Source organism: Chondrus crispus, genomic scaffold, assembly GCF_000350225.1.
Source record: "Chondrus crispus Stackhouse genomic scaffold, scaffold_55, whole genome shotgun sequence".
Lineage (NCBI taxonomy): Eukaryota > Rhodophyta > Florideophyceae > Gigartinales > Gigartinaceae > Chondrus > Chondrus crispus.
In genome coordinates this window covers 9,243-28,753 of record NW_005178541.1, presented here as the reverse complement: position 1 = coordinate 28,753, position 19,511 = coordinate 9,243, and the positions used below count along the sequence as shown (strand labels likewise).

At 52.4% G+C, this 19,511-nt stretch overlaps 3 protein-coding genes; all 3 read left to right on the top strand.

Moving 5' to 3' along the window:
• Window positions 1-2,253: 2,253 nt before the first annotated feature.
• Window positions 2,254-3,446, top strand: CHC_T00006931001 (hypothetical protein). XM_005710281.1 is given in 2 exon segments: window positions 2,254-2,472; window positions 2,473-3,446. The coding sequence occupies 1 exon segment, from the start codon at window positions 2,254-2,256 to the stop codon at window positions 2,470-2,472; it is 219 nt and encodes a 72-aa protein (XP_005710338.1). The 3' UTR covers window positions 2,473-3,446.
• Window positions 3,447-4,456: 1,010 nt separating this feature from the next.
• Window positions 4,457-5,216, top strand: CHC_T00006930001 (hypothetical protein). XM_005710280.1 is given in 2 exon segments: window positions 4,457-5,068; window positions 5,069-5,216. 1 exon segment carries the CDS (start codon window positions 4,457-4,459, stop codon window positions 5,066-5,068), a length of 612 nt encoding a protein of 203 aa, XP_005710337.1. The 3' UTR covers window positions 5,069-5,216.
• Window positions 5,217-16,171: 10,955 nt separating this feature from the next.
• On the top strand, window positions 16,172-18,244 carry CHC_T00006929001 (hypothetical protein). Its single transcript, XM_005710279.1, has one exon. It carries the CDS (start codon window positions 16,172-16,174, stop codon window positions 18,242-18,244), a length of 2,073 nt encoding a protein of 690 aa, XP_005710336.1.
• The last annotated feature ends 1,267 nt before the right edge of the window (window positions 18,245-19,511 follow it).

The window sequence follows — 19,511 nt, the reverse complement described above, 5'->3', positions numbered from 1 at the left end:
CCTGGCTGAGTACAAAGGGGCCAGAGAACATGAATTACTGTAGCGAGGCGTCTGAAGTGGGCGACGAAAGAGGGACAGCGAAAGGAGTATTTTATCAGCCAGTATGGCTCCACAGGGCCATGAAGTTATGAAGCAACAATGCCCCCTTGTGGTCTGTCCCTCAATGATACTATAGTACTTGCGTGCCCAATAACAAGTATCAAGTTGTTGTCATCGCGAAGGGGAGATCGGAGAGATCTGGGATGGGGCTGGCCGAGCTCCTTTGTTGATCAATATCGCTTTTAGTCTATTTTTGCTATATGGGGCGCGCCCGCTTGAGGATAGATTTTGCGAAAACGACCACAGGAATTTCTTAATTCCGATCAGTTAAGACTTGAGAAACCTATTTATCGGACTGCAAAGAGCTGTAGTTCAAGAAGAAACAGAGTTGAGGCCACGCCGATAACTCTACTGCGAGTGGGTCTGAAATACTGAATGACTAGTGTCTATTGGACCGTTGTCTTTGTATGAGGACACTTTTCTACCTATTTCATTGTTGACTTGCGCATCCTCGACAAGAAATAAATGGATACTCCCGCCATCGTACTTGACGTCCGACTTGGGAACAGAAAGAACTTTATGAGGATTGCATGTTCTTCCTGATCGTTGTTTTGACATGTCTGGAAAGGAAGCATTTTGAACCACGCATGTAAACTAACTTCGAAACCACAAACGCCAGTTTAAAAAGGGAACTATGTACTCAATCTGCATTACGGTCTTCATCTTTCTGCGTATTCAAAGCTGCTATCCCGGTGTTCTGCGACATGTCATTGCTAAAAACAGGCACATTGAGGAAATAGTGTCCAAGATTACATTGCAAATTGTTAATTTAATTTATAGTGTTTTAGTCTGAGTAAACCGACATTGTGAGGTATTTCTCACAAAAAAGGCGGGATTTTGAGGTTTTGCAAGTTGATTTGCTGTTGCTGATTTGATGCAAAACTTAAAAAAATCATTGCAGAGTATCATCTGCAATGATTTTTTTGTTGCACATTGACTCACATTTCTACCGATATTTCCCACACCCCACGTCAATTCGAGCAATCGCAATATTCGAGGCACTCTATGCAGTTACTATAGCGCATCACTCAACTTGTTAAAACTGTGGTGCTAGAAACCACGGCTCGGTTTACTGAGTGTTCGTGATCCAGTATCGCAGGGATGCTGGAAGGGAGCTCGCGGTAGACTAACAGCCTGCACTTCCACGCCGGTGGGGCAGATCAGCGTCAATTGCGAGCGGGAAGCCCTTCCGGTCTGGAAGGGCGCTGGAAGCTAAGCTTCCAGTTTGAAATCTTTACTGTCGGTTGTATCTGCGTTTTTCTGTAGTGTCTCTTGTTCCTCATCTCTAGTGGAGCTACAATTCTATTATTAAGTACGGGTCTGAGTGTAAAGTTTGTGCTCATGGTGAGGGGAGTCCTCCTTACAATATGCAGTAGTCACCTGTCCCGTTCTGATGCAATCCGGAGTTGCACGTCCTTCTTGGTTTCCTGCTACAATAGTGACTACCTCCTCTCCTACAGTATTACCTCATCTTTCTTGATTCCGCAGGTAACTACCTCTCTCTTACAGTATTACCTCATCTTTCTTGATTCCGCATAAATGATTCAGATATCTTAACAGTTCGGGTCGTGACTCTACTAAACAGTAAAACTAAGATGTGAAAGGCGGCAGCGGCCGAGGGTCGCCGAGCTGCCAGAACAGCTGCTACCTGTGTTACAGGTGTGCATGCTGTACAAGGGAATCATGACAAAAAGGAGCAGACTGCACGCACAAGGCTTCGCTGGGAGGAAACGCGCGACGTTTGCGTTATGCACGGTTTCACACTATTTGTAGTGGCATTACTGGTCAATAAATCAACAGAATTAACGTTCCATGCAGCTTCTTTATGGGCAGCCTGCTTCTGCTGGCAGAGGGCGCGCTGGCACCAGCGCACAGACTGCTGTGCTGTACTAATAGCGACTGATAAAACCACAATACAGCCGTGTGCGGCAAGCACAATATCAACGAAACGTGGAAATCTGACGGGTGTTAAGCCGTCTATCCGACGGCCTATCCCGCTGCTTACTCGTCAAGATAAAGGAAAATCTCCCCCAAAGCAATAGTTGGCAACGAGATGCTTCCGAGGGAACCACTCACATCCTCCTAAACAATCCCACTCATATGCCTAGACCATTTCCACGAAGCATCTAGCCCAAACACCGACCACACTGCCCCATGTCCATCTACAGTTCCACATCAACCACCTCAACTATGGAACACCATCACCTACAATTCCTATACCGTACAACTCCACTCATTTCCCGCCCAGCCCTGTTCCCCATGGCACCTTCTGTTCCGCAACCGCCTCACTTCCCGACCGCCCACCCTCAACTCGCAACCACTTCTACACCAAACCCTCCACGCCAAGCCCGGCCGCCTCCCTTCGCACCATGACCACCTCTGCGACACCGCTGCTTCTGCTGCCCATCCTGCTCCTCGTGCTGCACCTGCGCCCCGCCGCTGCGTCTGCCGAGCACCCCTCCTCGCGCCAGCTCCCGAGCCCTATCCAGATCGTCAAGCTCCAGCAGTGCCGCCTCCCCTGCACGGCCGACCGCTCCGTCCTCGCGTTCTGCCGCCGCTGCGGCTGCCGCGTGCTGCCGTGCAACAACGGGCGCAACCCCAAGTGGAAATGCCGCCCGCCCGTGCCCTACTTCTGCTCGCCCTACGCCCTCGTCGCCCCGGGAAACATTTACGCCGGCTGCAGGAACTGCCTGAGCCCACTCGTCCTCCCCTTCCCTTACGCGTGGCCAACACAGCCCGACTGCCTCGTGCATTGCATACGCGAGGGGCTTCAGACGGCGTGTATGACGAAAACGCCTTCGAAGGACAGTTTGTCGGATGTGTACTCACGTTGCTGCCGAAAGTGTCGCGGTGTAGTTGTCAAAGATGTTTGTGTCTGCGATGGTGTCCCGGGCGGAGATGGTCAATGCCTCCTACCATCCTCGGAAGCGGATGAGTAGATTCATGGTCCTGAGAGCGAAGAGTCCCCACCCTTGAGAAATTTGTTGGAGGGGGAGAGGAGGCACGCTGGAAGTGATTGACCCAAAACAGCAGCTTCTGGAGGATTCTTTCGGGGCCAAGTTGTGTCTTTGTAAATTATAAACATCTATGTTGACACACCGGCTCACCTTTTTATTCTCATGCGATCACAGAGCGGCCGCCACTTCAGGAGATTCGCGCAACGACTCCAGCGTCCTTGGTACAGTGACGCAAATTTTAGCGAGATAAGATGAAAGCAAACAAGTTCCGCCGTGCGTACCTCGGTTCTCTCCATTGTTTAGGGGCATAGACAAAAAAAGTCCAGTAGAAGAATATTTCGAGGTGGGTTGTGGTTTACGTCAAAAAGGAGACAAGATCCCCATTCACTAGCTTGTGTTGATTCTTCTCCCACCATCTAGTTTGTTGCTTCCACTTGACCCGGGACACACACTTGGTTGCTATGTCAGCGGCATTTCCTTGATGAATCACGGCAAAGATTTTTTTTGAATCTATTGCCATCATGCGCTCCATCTACTTCGCGCCCTCGGCCCTACTGGTACGATACGCATGAAATTGTGGATGTTCCCGGATGCGTACCTCTTGTCTGAGAGTCAGAGTAGAAAAAGTTTCGTCCGGTTTGATTTTACTTCAGAAGTAAAAACAAGCGGACAAAACGTTTCATTTTTTGCAACGCTTTTCGGAAACAACGTGTCGATTTTTGTCACTTACGGGGTATCCAATGCGAAAGAAGAGAAAAGTTTCTGCCGGTAATCGCCACGTCCAGTGTGCGGGCGTTGCTTTCTCCAGGTATTATGCGAGGTAGGCGAGGCAATACGTATCATCTAAGATTCTTGGAACTTGAGCAACACGGCGGCACCACCCTCAATATCCAATGCTTCCAAATATTGAACCTGTCCACTGAGCGTTTGGAAAGGGGCGATCTGTTTTAGGGCAGTTTTATGAAGCTCATTTGATTAATTCCCCGCAGAACCACATGTCTGCATTCTTGACCCCGGAACAAAGTAAGTTTCGGCGATGAAGACAAGCTTTGGGGAGACACGGAGAGTATCTGCCCAAGCGAAGGCTTTTGTTTCGTTATCATTGGATATGCCGCCAGATTATCCGCGCCTCTGTGCATGGACACAACAATGCAGGCACCACATTCCGTAGTCGGGCCAGCTTGATTCTCTAATTTCGACAACACAGAATGTGGAGTCTAGAATTCAAACACCTGTGCAGCTGGCAAAAAAGCGCAGACAGCTCTGAGGTCTGAAGTCTGTCCATGAATGACCATCGTGTAACCGGAGTTGTGCAATCTGAGAGCCCAATATCGGACTGAAATTTCTGAGGCCTCTCATCTGTGTGTCGCCACTATTCTAGTGGGCACCCCCTGTCCTGAATGAAGAATAGGTACCAGCCGCACGCGGGCAACCTCGTCTATAAATATGAGCAACACTTCTCTCGCTTAGATTTTCTTCTCGACTGCTGCAGCAAAGCTGCATCCCGCCGAAACACCGAAGATCTCCGTAACACTGAAACAAACTTCACAATGGCACGCCTTTTCACCGTTGCGCTCTTCATGGCCATGCTTACGCACGTTGCGCTATCATGCTCTTGCTTCGAGCAGACGTTTGAGGAGCGCTTTTGCGGTAGCACTCTCTCTATTCGAGCAAAAGTTCTTGCAAAATTTGATAACTGCCCTGGGACATGCGATTCCTTAGAGGACCAAATCGATGGAAAGATCTTCTTCATTGTCAAGGTGCTTGAAACGTTCAAGGGCCCAAGTGTTGAGGACAATGTACTCTTCTTGGATACAGCGGTCAATGGTGGCCTTTGCGGTGTCAACCTCTCTATTGGTAGCGAGTATCTGTTGAACCTCATCGGCGAAGAGATGTCTAACGATGGAACGTGCCCGAAGAAATCCAGACCCATCGGACTTTGCGACTTCCCAACGTTATGGAGTAATGTCTCTCAAGAAGAGAAAGATTTCCTCGATACACCGACATGCTGATAATTCTGTAGAGATACAAATCCTGACTACATGATGCCGTTGTGCCACAGTTAGATATAGACTGTCGTCTTCAGTAGTTATTAGAGAACTACGTCACTCACAAAGCGCTTACGGGATTTGCTATAATAAATAGGCATCAAGTTCATCTGTACGTTCGTCGCTCCTAATTGATGGCAACGGGCAGATACATATCCGCCCCACACGCTTCTGACGAGCTTTCATTGATCACGTTTACTTGAAGCAAAGTTTCTGTGAAAGTGGAATGGATATACCAGCTGAAGCAAATAGTGGTATTGGCTCTTGCTAGCACATAATCGTAAACCAAATACGATACCCAGCAACATTCATTTCTGTATTTTTTCCACAGTGTACTTGTGAACGAACCTTTCGTTCTCGTGACGGATGTTACCCTGTAGTCGTCACCTTCTCGTATTGCGCGTCGTATATTTTTAGCTCATGACAGAAAAAAGTACATCATTACGGCCATTTGAGTCAATGGTTTTTAAAAAAAGGGGAAATGGATCTCTGCTTCAGGAAGTTTGCAATGAAAATTTTTGAGCAGAAAGCTTGGAACCATATCGTTTGTTTATTCACATTGCACCACTGAAACAAGAACGGATACATCATCCATTTTCCCACCCTCGTAGTCCATCCCAGCGGCTTTTGCAGCTGCGGAAAAAGGCGACAAACCTGTCTTGGTGCTGGCAGCTAGCTTGGCATGAGTTGCTAGTTCGTTTGCCGCATTTTTCGTCCTAGTCTCCATCGCCTTCCTAGCAGAAGTTTGCAGCGCAATTCTAACAATTCTAGCAGCTTGTTCCGGATACACGTTATCCCAAAGTCCATCACTTCCCGCAATGATGAGATCGCCACATCGCACTTCTATTTGAAAGTACGTTCCCTCGTCGATAGTTTCTGGTTTCTTCTGACTTAACTGATAGGGGAAGTTGAAACTAACTTGTTGCGGCTCTGTTTTGAAAATTATGATTCCGTTCCGAATCACAATCAAACCTGAATCCCCCAGGTTAACACCGACTAACATTCTCTCGGAAAGTCCTGCGATGCAGACAGTGGATGCTCCAGGTACTTGGACGGAATACGCCCCATACGCCAAAGCTTCCCTCACAGTCTCAGCGCCATTTTGGACAACATATCTTGCGACTTGCGTTGCCAACTTTTTAGCGTAGATACCGGAATCAATACCCCTTCTCATAGTACCGCCGATACCGTCAAACACTCCGAAAGAGTTTTGTATGATGAATAAGGCATCCTCTCCACCTCTGTCAACCTTTTTAGGATGTGGGCTGATTTGACCGCCTGTATAAAGCTTGAGAGGGCTCTGCTTAGAAATGAATTTTGAAGCACATAGAGTTGGCGTGCTGTAGAAGGCGTAGAGTTTTCGCAGTTGGTGGCAAGATTGATGGCTCGGTGTGGAAAGTTTAAGATCTCCAGGAAGAATAACGGCATAATGCATCTCTGAATCTCCTTCTTCAACAATAGACTGTTGGCGGTATGTCTGCGATGTGAAAACTGATACAGAGCGGTTGAAAATCTGTGATAAGCTGCGCACACAACTCTCCAATTCATCTCGGGGACTTGCGTTTCCGCCGCTGAGTTGACTATTGGCCAGTTTCTCGATTGCAGTTTGAAACAAAGTAATGAAGAAAGCCTTTTTTGAAGAGCACCAAGAGATTTCGAAAGGCAAGCGAGGGATTGCGACGTCAAATTTCATCTCTTTTCGCGCAGATTGAAACTTCAACATCTCTAAAGCAAGGAGTCGCAAGGAAAATTCTATATCGACTACCGCATCTTCTTCACTCCCTTCATTCTTGAATGCTCTAACAACACATTCGTTTCCCGGGGCTCTCATTTCCGACATAAAAACCCATGATCCTTTCCGAAATGGCATGTTGGAGAAGCTAGGAGTTTGTAAGAATAATCTGTTTGCTTTCGTTAGGTGCCTTTGTCCTGGGGAGTGTGAAGTAAGGTCCAATGCGGAGGGATATCCTTGTTAAGTATACATGCTTAAGATTAGAGAACTTCTCCTCGGCCGCGTTGTCTATTCGTTGAGCAAAAATGGAAAACGACCACTGCGAGTGATTCCGTTCCACGTTTGAAAAAGACAATAGCGCCCCATTTTCAGCCACATTCTTCATGGTGCAGTCGTTAAACATGTCCCTTTATTCACCCGACACGTCTGTTGCAGCTCTCTTCTGCCAGGCCATCGCGCTACCCTCAGCCACGTGAAAATTGCGATTCATAGTCTGCAGTCTCCGCAAGTACAATTTGAGCAAAATTCAAATACACGCCTCGAGTGTCTATAAAGGACCATTGTTCTCTGGAGACTTTTCGACATCCTTTTTTTTAAGGACGATTAACCAGATGCCGTTTTGCAAATTTTTGTTTTGGACGATTAACCAGATGCCCGTCGGACTGAATGAGGTTAACCGAAGTGGCCGTCACGGAAATACATACGAGTAATCGTAATGGTTGTCATAGCTGGGATGTTAGTCCATACCCCCGTCAGAGGCTGCAATTTTTTTTTTAATTTGCGCTTTCTCGACGAGAAAAACAGGGAGCCCCACCACCGTACTTGAGGGAGGGAGGAAGGACGGGAGGCGTCCATAAAATGGCGGGGAGCGGCGTTCTAATGGTAGAAGGTCGGTTGGCTGCTCCATGTTTGGGTTGGGTGGAGATCGAGGTGTAGCGGGGGATTAGGGGTGTGATGTGGTGTGAGCGTCTGTGTGAGACGAGGGGTTGATTGGCGGGGGTGTGCCGTAGGAAGTGGTGCACGGTGGGTTGGGCTCCTGACGCTGGTGTGCGGAGGCGGGGTGGGAAGGTCTGGGTTGATAGGGTCTGTGATATGGCTCTCTACGCGGTGGGGCGGGGGCGAGGTAGGGACCGGGAAAGATGTGTATCGTACGTGCTCTATATCTTACTTCAAGTTGCTGTGCAGGCTCCTGTGCATAACTCCAATTGCACATTTTCATACGCACCACTTCTGTAGTGTACCTTCCGTCCTGAAGAGCAATTGAGTCAAAAGTTGTTTTTGTGTCGCTAGTTGCTATGCACATGGCATTGCAAGAACTCAGGGTCTTTATTTCAATAATGAGAGGACGACCTTGCCTTTTCTACTATCTTCGTCCCAGCCAGCTACTGACTAGTTTTTCCATTTGAAGGCTGTAGCAAGGTCCACGTAATCAGGTATTCTATATGCAGAGGTTGTCATTCTAGTGACAATCCACTGAATAAGATAAGATCGAATCACTGAAAGAGGCATGCATGTGAATACTATTAATCTTCTCCAATATGGCTGTGCTGACATTCCGTTGGGATGGCAAGGATATGCTTTTGCCTTGCTTGAAGAGACTTCCCTTACTGCAGTGCGTGCAGTTGTTTAAAACTGCGAACCACACAATTCTAACTCTACCAAAAAAATGCGGAGAGTTCTTGGAACGAAGGAGAGTGCTGCAACAGATCGAAGATAGAGCACATCAATGTGTAAAAGAATCGAAGAGAAATGGTGGAACGGCCCCGTTCTTCATCAAAAACTTCACCCGCCTCCACAAGCTCACGTTGCCGACCAACTGAAAACACGACAACTGCCAGTGATTGAGTTCTGCCTTAGCAGCATATTGATGCTTATGCGTGAGCACAAGAGGTAGAAAAGATGTGTCCGAAGAGAGAAATTGCGTTGGTACTCCATCTTGACTTGAGCAACTAACCCGGCGACCTTTTCAGGGCAGTTAACGAGTACGGGGGTTTTCAAATCATGTCCATCTTCGCCTGCCCACCAATCATAGCAACAGGGCAGGCACTGGCGTTCTGTTAAGACCGGTTCACTTCAGTATACAACGCAATGGAGCAGTCGTGTTCGAAGGTGCACGCACGTGGAAGAGGGTGTTAGCCATACTGCAGCTAAAACTCTCACCAGCACGAAAACTCTGCTCAAAGTTCTTCACTCCAGACGCTCTTCCACATCGCGCCTTTGGTGATTCTTACATGCATCTAACCGATGTCTTCTATATCTTCTTGGTCACCCTGAGCAAGCTATACCGTACTCACAACTGTACACACCATTCCTTACAACTGTACATACCAATTCCGTTACCCTTCCCGGTCCAACCGCCGGTATCCCGCCGCTTCCCACCACTTCCTCCATAAGTTAACCCGCTCTCCGCTCTCCCCTCGTCCTACCCCAATCTCAACCGCTCCACCCCGCCAGCATTCGCGCACACGCCGCGCCCACCCTCGTCAAGAAACTGCGTGAGGATACGCCCCGCGCCGGGGTAACCCTCCTTCGCCGCCTGGCGGTACAGCTCGACAGCCTCAACTGCATCCTTATCCACGCCCTCCTCGCCAAACGCGACAAGATTCGCCAGCTCGACCATCGCCTCCGCGCTGCCGGTATCCTGTATGACCTGCAGTAGCAACCCACTCGCACGCCGCGCATCCAACTCCACGCCCCCCGACCCCTTCGCCAGCAGTCTGCTCACAGCGAGCATCGCGTCATATTTGGCACGAGTCTCCACCCCCTCTAGCACCTCCAGCGCCATCGTGACCGTGAACCCGAACTCGCCCGTGCCGTGCGCCACCAGCTCCAGCAGGATCTGTACGGCGCCCCTCGTCCCGTTCTGCAGGCCACGCCGCAGGCACCCCATCGCTTGCTCCACGTCACGCTCCACGCCCTCCGCCCCCTGGAACAGCAGCCCGGCCACGTTGTAAAGGGCCACTATCACGCGCCCGTCCACCACCTTGTCCTGCTGTTCCGAGGTACGCCCGGCCTCACCCGTCCGGTCGCCCACCAGCGGCGTCTCCGCCCCGCTGCCCGCGCTGCCCTCGTCCACCGCCCGCCGATACAGCGCCAGCGCGCGGGGCGCGTCGCGAGGCACGCCGGTCGCGCCGACGCGCAACAGCCGCGCAAGGTTGTTCAGCGAGTACAAGTCGCCGGCGTCAACCGCGCGCTCGTACAGCTCCTTCGCGCGCGGCGCGTCGCATGGGAGACTCTCATCCCCGTCCTCCAGCAGGCGCGCAAGTCCGCTCAGCGCGTCGACATCCCCGCAGTCGATGGCTTGCTCGTACAGCGCGGCAGCTCGCACCGAGTCGCGCTCTACCCCCTGCGCGCCGCGCCCGAGCAGCGCGGCCAGGTTGTACATCGCAGTAACGTAGCCCGCCTCGCTCGCCTGCTCGAACAGCGAAACAGACCTCGAAATGTCGCGGTCGAGGCCCTGCACGCCCGTCATTAGCAGGAAGCCAAGGTTATTCATGGCGAAAAAATCCCCCTCTGCAATCGCCAGCTCGTACAGCTCCACCGCGCGGGAAATGTCGCGAGGCACGCCCGGGACGCCGTCCTCCAGCACGGATGCGAGCACGCTCATGGCGTCGACGTGCCCGCCGGCGATGGCCTTCTCGTACAGCCACACCGCGCGCGCGACGTCCGTCTCTAGCCCCGGCGCGCCGCGCCGCAGCAGCTCGGCCAAGTTGTACGTCGCGTTGAGGTCACCGGCTGCAGCCGCGGACTCGTACAGCTCGGTCGCCCTGGCGAGGTCCCGGCCCTTACCATCCGCCCCCCCGTCCTCCAACAGTCGCGCCAAGTTTGCAAGCGCGTCGACGTCACCCCCTTCAATAGCGCGCTCAAACAACGCCACCGCCCGCGCCGCGTCCGGCGGGAGCCCGTCCCCGCCGTCGCGGAACAGGCACGCCAGGTTGTTCATCGCGACGATATCCCCGTCCTCTACCGCTCGCTCATACCACATCACTGCGCGCTGCACATCCCGCTGCACCCCCGCGGTCCCGTCCGTCAACATGAACGCGAGGTTGTTCATCGCCATCGTATCTTTCCCCTCCGCGGCGCGCTCATATATCGCCAGAGCGCGCACCGAGTCCCGGTCCACGCCCTCGCCTCCCTTCTCCAGGACGTACGCCAGCCCGGTCATCGCCCGCACCACGCCCGCCTCCATCCCGATGGCATAGAGCTCCCCGGCTCTTCTTAAGTCCTTCGCCACTCCCTCGCACCCGTCCTCCAGCACGCTGGCCAAGTGCGTGGCGGCGCTCGCGCTCCCCTTCTCCACTGCCCGTTCATACAACTGCACAGCCCTCCCTATATCCTGCGGCACTCCCTCCACCCCAACGCGCAGCACCTCCGCAAGCCGGTCCATCGCCTCCGCATCCCCACATCGCTGCAAGCATTTCTCGTACAAATTCACGGCCGCCTTCTTGTCCACCAGCACGCCCCCCGCCCCCGTCTCGAACAGCTTCCCCAGCGGCACCATGGCCTCAACACTCCCGCCGCGCACGGCCCTTCTCAGCAGCCTCGCCGCTCGTGCGACGCTTGCGCCGTGCCTGTCCTTGCTAAGCAGCTGCGCCGCGACCTTTGCCATGGCGTCTGCGTGGCCTTGTCTCGCCGCCTGCTTGTACAGGCTCTCCACACGTGCGTCCTCGCCGCCGTTCTGCTCGAGCTGGACCGCTATGGCGTGGCGCGCGGCCGCGCAGCCGGTGCGCGCCGCCATCTCAAGCCAGGTTCGCGCGGGGGCCTCCGCGCCGTTGGCGGCGTGCAGGGCGGCCAGGGCGAGCATGGCGGGGGCGCAACCGCGCTCGCGCGCCGCACGGGCGTACCAATGGCGGGCGCGGAGGAGGTGGCCGCGCGAGCGGGCGATGGCGGCCAGACGCAGAATGGCACGCGGGAGGCCGGCTTGGGCGGCGTGGAGGAGGAGGCGGTCGGCGAGCGGCGGCGGGGCGCGGAGGCGGAGGAGGTGGCAAGCGAGTACATAGGAGGAGACCGGGTTTCCCGCGCGCGCGAGCGCGCGGTGGTAGAGGAGACGGAGACGGCGCGGCGCCGAGAGGATGAGGCGGAGCATGGTGCGGCGCGGTGGGCGGGGGAAGGCGGTGGGGATGGAAGCAAACAGGGGCCGTATACAAGTTTGTAGGCGAGGAGCTGGGTTGTGCGCGTAGGCGGATGGCGAGGGCGACAACGTGCAAGTGTAAGGAGGAGGTGTAAGCATCGAGAGTTTCTGCGCACGTGGACACGTTGTACACGTTTTTGACCATTGTCTACAGCACATACTGTATCACTGCTGTCGAAGCGATGTGATTGTTTACAGAGTAAAGTCTCGATATCGTGAACCGAAATGTGGCGCTTCCGACTCGGAAGCGACACCTTACCCAGGTAGCAAGGTAAGTTCGCCTTACCGAGGCAGTTCACGGCGGCGGAACAGCTCGTGTACACGTGTACCCGTTTTACGGGTACAGTGAATCCTCGCTAACTGCATATGAAAAGTGTGAGGGTTTTCGTATGCACTTGTCGAAGTGTCCAAACGCCTCAATGTTATTCAAAAATCAGATATCCGCGTCCGACGGTGGTGATGAAGCACGTGATGAAGCACCGATGGCGGTCCGAAGCACTGCATACTTGTATCTGTTATAATAGTAAGCCTTTGTATGAGGGTTCGATATGATTAAGGATCACTTTCTTCATGCAGTTATGCGGTATGCAGTTCAATATCATGCTGGAATCGCCGCTCCGCAGCCGGTAGCTGACGAACGCATGCAGTAATCGAGAATATGCAGAAACCGAGCATGCAGTTAGCGAGGATCCACTGTACCAAGGGTGCTGTACCGAGACAGTTCATCATATCAGGTACGCTTAGCTTATCGAGACTTTACTCTGTAACACGAGATTTGCGGCACAAGAAGCTTCCCTTTGTGGATTCCATGCGTGCAGATTAACACGCGGCATTGGGCAGAGGAAGGCGGGACAGTAGAACGATCAGAGGATGCGAGGGGTGAGGAAGGTGACCAGTCGGCCGGAAGAGGATTTGACGGGGCCTGTGGGGGCAAGGGATGTAACACGGCGGAGGGGGCAATAGATGCGGGAGCCGGAGGCGTGGGTTCGAGAGCAGGGCGGGAAGCCGGGCCGGGCCGGGGGGCTGCAGCAGCATATGAGAGCTTGCTGGGTATGCAAGTTGTAGGGAACGCAACGGCAGCAGAGGTGGACAGACAAGGCATTGGAGAGCGGGGTGAAGGCTGGGACAGAAGGGCGTGGGCGTGAGCCCTGAGGGTCGTCGCAAGTGCGACGCGAACAGGCATAGGTACGGCGGTAGGGGGTGCGGCGGTTCAGGAGGTGGGCAGCCTCGCGGGTGAGGCGGTAGGCGACGCCAGCAGCAGCAGCGGAGGGATCAAATGCGCAGGCGGCAGCTGGGGTAGGAGCATTTGTGATGGCAAGGTCTTCATGAACCAGCTTGGTATGAGCGGGTATGCGGGGGAAAGTAGGGGTGGCTGCGGCGAGGAAATAAGCGTGCGTCCACCGTTCGACGCCTGGGATGAGGCCATGAGGGGGGCGCACGACTGCCGCGAGCTGTGCTCCTTGTCGGAGTGCGGATTGCGCCGCTTCGAAGGACGGGCACGCGCACGCGGCTGAGTGAGCATCCGGGGCGAGACCGTACGCGGTGACGGCGGGGGGCGGAACAACGGGCTCTCCGGCGCGGGGGTCGAGGATCGGGTTGCCATCTGTATGACACCAACAGTGCGGGCAAGAGAGCGGGGGGCTCGAGTTGAGACTGGCAGGGGCAGCGAGTGCGGCGCGTGCAGCAGCGAGGGTGAGGGCGGAAATTCCAGGGCGGAAATTCCAGGGCGGAAATTCCCGGACACGTGGCAATTGGAGGGGGCAAGGCGCGACAGACGGAGAAGCGGGAAGATAAAGGCAATTGGACGAAATTGGGAGGCACTGCGACGCGCGCGGCATGTGGATGGACAGCAGGGCGGATGGGGCGAGGAGTAGGACGGGGGTGGCGGCTGCGACGGGCGCACATGGTCGCGTGGGCGGGGGGACCGTGAGGGAGTGGATTTGCGGCGGGCGTCTTGGGGTGGAGCGCGGCTCGGGGTACCGTGCGGGCCACGTGCCGTCGTGGTGACGTTTCGTACCTGACCCTTGTCGGCGGGGCGGCGTACGTGGCGGTCCTTACACCGGGCAAGCGCACTGTGCGTAAGTCGTAGGGTGTCCTGTAGAACGACGCTTAGCGCACGTCGCGCGCGCGTTCCACCGTTGCCTGGAGGTGGCTTGTAGAGCCTTCGCCCTTCGCTCCCCGAACCCTCACCAGCACCGCCGCTGGTACCCTTCAAGGGTAGTCAAACTCCCGCTCTACTTCGCGCGAGTAGAAGGTTTAGCATTTCGGTCATATAATTTGGGTCAAAATGCGAAAATCACACCGTACAGACCAGGGCACCATAAAGTTACATCGTAAGTCTGGAAAGCCTAGGGAGAAGGCAACAGTTAAAAGCAGACATTGCCTTGCCATTGATCGGAGCGAATTTGCCTTGTAGAGTATAATAGACGCATATTTCAGTGAAGCACACGCAAAAAAGAGGGTTGGTCACATTTTACATCGATGTAAAATGTGACTAACCCCAAAAAAGAGTAAGGTACTGTACGAAAAAGACGCGTCCTCTCCCTTATGAAGATATTCTCGCTACAAGAATAAGGAACCAGGGCCCTAGCCAGCAGTGCTGTATGCAAGCATATACAGGCTGTACAAGTATGCATGCTCATATCGAGAAACTGTTCAACATTTGGCCGCTCGGTTTTTATGTGACAACTCAGGGATGTGCCCTTTGGCGACCCTCGCTCCAATCAAAGCCCACGAAATCACTCACCGGAGATATCACCATACCTTCGCACACTTACTTTACTTCTCTGGGGCATTACCGGCTCGTTCTGGTCCTGTGCTAGCTAGGCACGCGTGTATTGCTTTCATCATTTTGAAACCATTCGCTAACGGGAAACTATTCCCACACGGCCGCTCTGTTTTTGTGACAACTCAGGAATGTGCCCTTTGGCGACCCTCGCTCCAATCAAAGCTCACGATCACTCATGCGAGATCACAATACCGTCGCACACTCCTCTGGGGCAATTACTGCCTCGTACGGGTCCTGTGCTAGGTATGTATCCCTCCCATCATTTTGAAACCCACTCGCTAAACACATCTGAATCCTATCGCCCGCAAAATAAATTTACTTGTCGAAGTGCACGGCCCTCGCTACTTTGTCGACAACTCAAAAAAAAAGTTAAACAGCATGTTCATGCGTTATGTAGGGCAGAAACTGAGAATACTGTAAGTAAAGCATGGTTGGTGATGTTTCTCACCTACAAAGTCGTCTCAAAAGGTAGTCACACCAGTCTCTACAGGCACCAACCAATCGCGAGAACGTAACGATGAAAACCACAGGCCAGATATTGGTGTCAAACTTATTCCTGGGAATAAGTTTGACACCAATATCTGGTTGTGATGGGACCATCACAGTGACCACCCGGGGTACCGGTACCCTCAGTAACGAATGAGTAGCTTGTGTTTAACACATGCCAATCTTCGCTACGTACGATGTGAATGAACATACTCTCCCCCTTTACAGTACAACAATTTTCTTTATTCAAAATGTGTGAACTGGAGACCGATGACTCCTCGTTTACTCGTCGTCGCTCGTGGGTTAAGTCTGTCCTGTATAGGACAGGCTGTCCTGTGCGGTCTGACACTACAAAATGGCTATTGGCGAATGTGATTGTGCGGTCAGACAGTCCCCGGGTTCGCCAATAGGGGTTTTGGGGCGACGATGCTAAGGTTACGGAGGAGGTGCCGTGTACGTTGGGGTCCGAGTGGTTTGGTGAAGTAGTCGGCTAGGTTTTCCAAAATACGAAAATCCGCCGAGGTAGAACGGCCTACCCGGCGGATTTTCTCCCTGTATAGCTCTCCCTGCACAACTTTAGCTTTATATCTATGTAAAAATATACAGATATTGTTTCTGAATAAATAAAGAGGCTAATCACTGCCGACCGACAAGCAAAACCCTATGGTATACAAATGTACAGGACTGCACTGGATAAGTGCCAGCAAGTAGAAAGGTAAAAAGGTAAAAACCTATGTTATACAAATGTGCAAGACTGGATAAGTGCCAGGTAGAAAGGCCCTCACCCTTTATATCGCCTCATATGCAGATGACATCCACGACTGCACCATCCTTTCGCAGCCGTATATAAATTACCGACGCAACGCCTACCGACAACACAGCCTCCATTCACTCACCGGCTCCAAATCTTCTCTCTGAACACGCACCTCCATGTCGGACCTGACGTCGCTCCCTGAACCACAAGCTTTCGTGGATGATGCGAACCTCTATCTGCAATCGCTCTCCGTGCAACATGACTCCAATCTCTCCGCCGGCGCCGACCTTGACGTCCTGCACACAACTCGACTTGCCCGCACCATCCGACGCGCCACGCTCATATATGCCGCCTCCTTTGACATCATTCCCGCCGTCGCTCAACGCGAATCTCATCAAGGCAACAATACCGCAAACTATCTGCGCGGGCTCATCTCACGTCTCTCGACAGCTCTAAAGGACAGGAACGATGCCGAGTTGGAAACACTGGTTGACGCCGCGACGGCCGAACTAGATGCATGTAAAGAAGGAGAGCAAGGTATCTTTACAACCCTGCAAGTCGTCACTGTCTCCAAAGGTTCCGGAGCGGAGCTTGATTGGCTTTCAGATATCCCGAACGACCCCGATGCTGAGAATTCAGTGTCCGATGCAGTTGTTGTACAAGATTCTTCGGAAAATGCACTTGCACTTCCGAGTCTACACAACAAGAATAGGGCCAAAAGGAACTCAGGGGGGTTTAGAAGTTCTCTGCAACTCAAGAGAGATGCTTCTGGGCCGTCTATGACAATCTTGACTTCCGGGCAGACCCCCCCAAGAGGAGGCCAAAGGAAGCAAAAATATCCTTCTTGCTTTGCGACCTACGGCAACCTCAGTTCCAAGGAAAAGCTCCTACTATGGGTTTACATCCTGTTGCTGCTAGCGTCTGTCATTCCCATTGCAGTTGTCACGGTTGACTTCACAAAGAAACAAATCAACCCAGAGTCCTTTATTCGCACCCAAGTCAGCGACAGTTTGCCAGCTCCTGTTGTGACGATTTGTCTATCGCAGCGCGGAATACCCTTCAGTCGTTTACAACTGTACAATTTTACCGACGCGCAAGGCGTCAACTTCCGTGGGGCAGACCCTAAAGGGCCACAGACAGACAGACAAAGTCCTGAGTTCGAGGCTGTTGTTGATCGATTTTGGGACAACCCTGGCAATGAGGATTGCAATAAGACTGTAGGGGACTTCTATCCTTTTCCGCTTGAGTCTTTGAATCAGCTCACTTCGGGCGAGAAAAACTCGCAATGTAGGCCTTGCTACCGCGTTGGTCGCAAGACCGTCATGGCAACTTCCACAGATTTCCGAGACAGTTCCATACTCGACCTGTACACAGACAATTACTTTCTGCAATGCATGAAGAGTATTAACACGTTGGATAACAGATCGCTCACATTCTGGCATGGGCAACTCAACGAAAAGAAAAAGAAGATGGAGGAGCTTGGTGTTCTGTCTTCGCAGGTAGATAATGTCAAAGTTGCTGACCTGGAGCTTGAACAGTTTGAGAAAATCGACTCTGAGCAAGGATGCAATATCTTCTACTTTGGCTTCTTTCCGAAATTGCTGAATACTGGGACTGGAGGTGTAGATATTAAATATGCCTGGGACGGAAGTACCTGGAATCCAGTGGGCAAAGGGCCGTACTTTAAACTGAAAACGACGGAAGACTTGCTGCCGGAGGAGTCCCTGCAAATGTTTGTAGGCCGAAACGTGTCAACGGAAGAAAACAAAGTGGGTGAGAACTTAGACATGCTTCTCCTCGGGCCCAACACGCAGACGTATGCTAGTTTTCAGCCGGTAATAGACTACGATGGAGAGCGATTCGACATAAGCAGTTCGACAACGAACCTACGGCAGGATGAAGTGACACCGATATTCGGCTATTGGCTCGTGTACCGTGTGTATTACAATTTCAACCGCTTTGTTGTAGAAGAACATTACTTGGACTCGACTTATCCCGCTGGTCAGTGGTTTGTTGATGTGAGTGGGTACGCATCATTATTTACAGGGGCCAGTCTGCTTTCGTTGATTTTCTTTCCGCTGTGGCGGGCACGGCAGAGGAGAGAGGACCGGAGACTAATGCATGAGCGACCGGAGGCCTATTATTGGTCAGAGCACAAGAAAAGACATCTAACCACCACGCCAGATATGGACCGAGAGCCCCATCGATCTAGAGCGTTGTTCATGGAACACGTCAAGACTGGTCGGTAATACGACGCCACTCGGTTTTCTCTCACTAACCAGAGGTCTCCAGATAATACATTCTCCCGCACATGTTATGGTCTTGGAATAGATAAGAAAACGGAGTCCTTAGTGGCTATCATCACTCGGTATAGCAACCCTTTGCAGCAGTAAATCTCCTATTCAAGTAATATTTAAATAAGTTATTGTGGTGAGAAGGGGAGGAGTCCAAGAGCCGTATTCCATTGTTGGTATGCTCACACTGGTCCTCTTTGACAAGAGAGTTGTCCAAGTGGCTCACCTCAGCGACATTAGAGAGACTCTTTAAAATCGATTAGTTGGTATGCAGAAAGCTTTGCCGGTAGGGTTCACGAAAGGGCGAATTGCATATTTCTTTGAACGTCAGATGGATTCTTGTTGCCTGATTTTACGATGCGGACTGCTTAAAGAGACAAGTTGAAGCCTATATACGCAAGTTTTCTATAGATGAGTGTCGTATGATACACGAATGTACAGCCTCCAGGCAGTATTGAAGACTGTCACCGCTCTGCCCTCAGTAAAACCCAAAGCATCTCCTTTTTCTCTCACAATTTAGAAGCGATGAAATTGACAATCTGTCACTGCGCACCTATCCTATGTGTTCGGCGTAGTGGGAATTTAGCCCCAGCAGAAAAGGGGGTATACCAGAAGTAGACTGCACAGTAACCGCTCCGACACCCACTGCCTCTGACTATTGTACAGTTGTGATAAGTGGCAACTGTGTAAGACCGGATAGGCGCAGAGCAGAGCGCAGGGAAGGACTAAAAACAGAATTGACGTCAGCACAGATGCAAAGACCGATGCATGATATGCCTTTAGTAACCCATAAAGAGGCCGGGATCTCTGCTCGCAGGGAAAAACCGCGCCATCGATCAACACCGAAGAGTTTCAGCGCTCTCTCGCACCAATTGCTCGCCGGGAGTCTCACCTGATCCCCGTTTCTCGTCTCCGGCGAGTTGCTAGGCCTGCGGCTGGGCGCAGGAGGGCGTCGGATTTGGCTACCGAGATTGTTGTACTGTGGAGTCCTAAAGGGGGGGCACGCAAAGATGGGACAAAAACTGCCAATTAGCATCATAACTCTGCTTCGCAAACACTCTAGGAACTCATTTCACTATCAATCAACCTGTCACGCCGTTACCAATGAGACCTCTGCGCGTGGCGAGAATCCTGTAAACAGTACCGTCACAAGGGGACTAAACGTGCATTGGAACTGTTATGGACAAATGGAGAGGAAATTCTCAGAAAGATCGGACAACCC

Bases quoted from the DNA above. Each gene is read 5' to 3' on its own strand.
- CHC_T00006931001 (XM_005710281.1), top strand. From the start codon at position 2,254: ATGTCCATCTACAGTTCCACATCAACCACCTCAACTATGGAACACCAT.
- CHC_T00006930001 (XM_005710280.1), top strand. From the start codon at position 4,457: ATGAAGAATAGGTACCAGCCGCACGCGGGCAACCTCGTCTATAAATAT.
- CHC_T00006929001 (XM_005710279.1), top strand. From the start codon at position 16,172: ATGTCGGACCTGACGTCGCTCCCTGAACCACAAGCTTTCGTGGATGAT.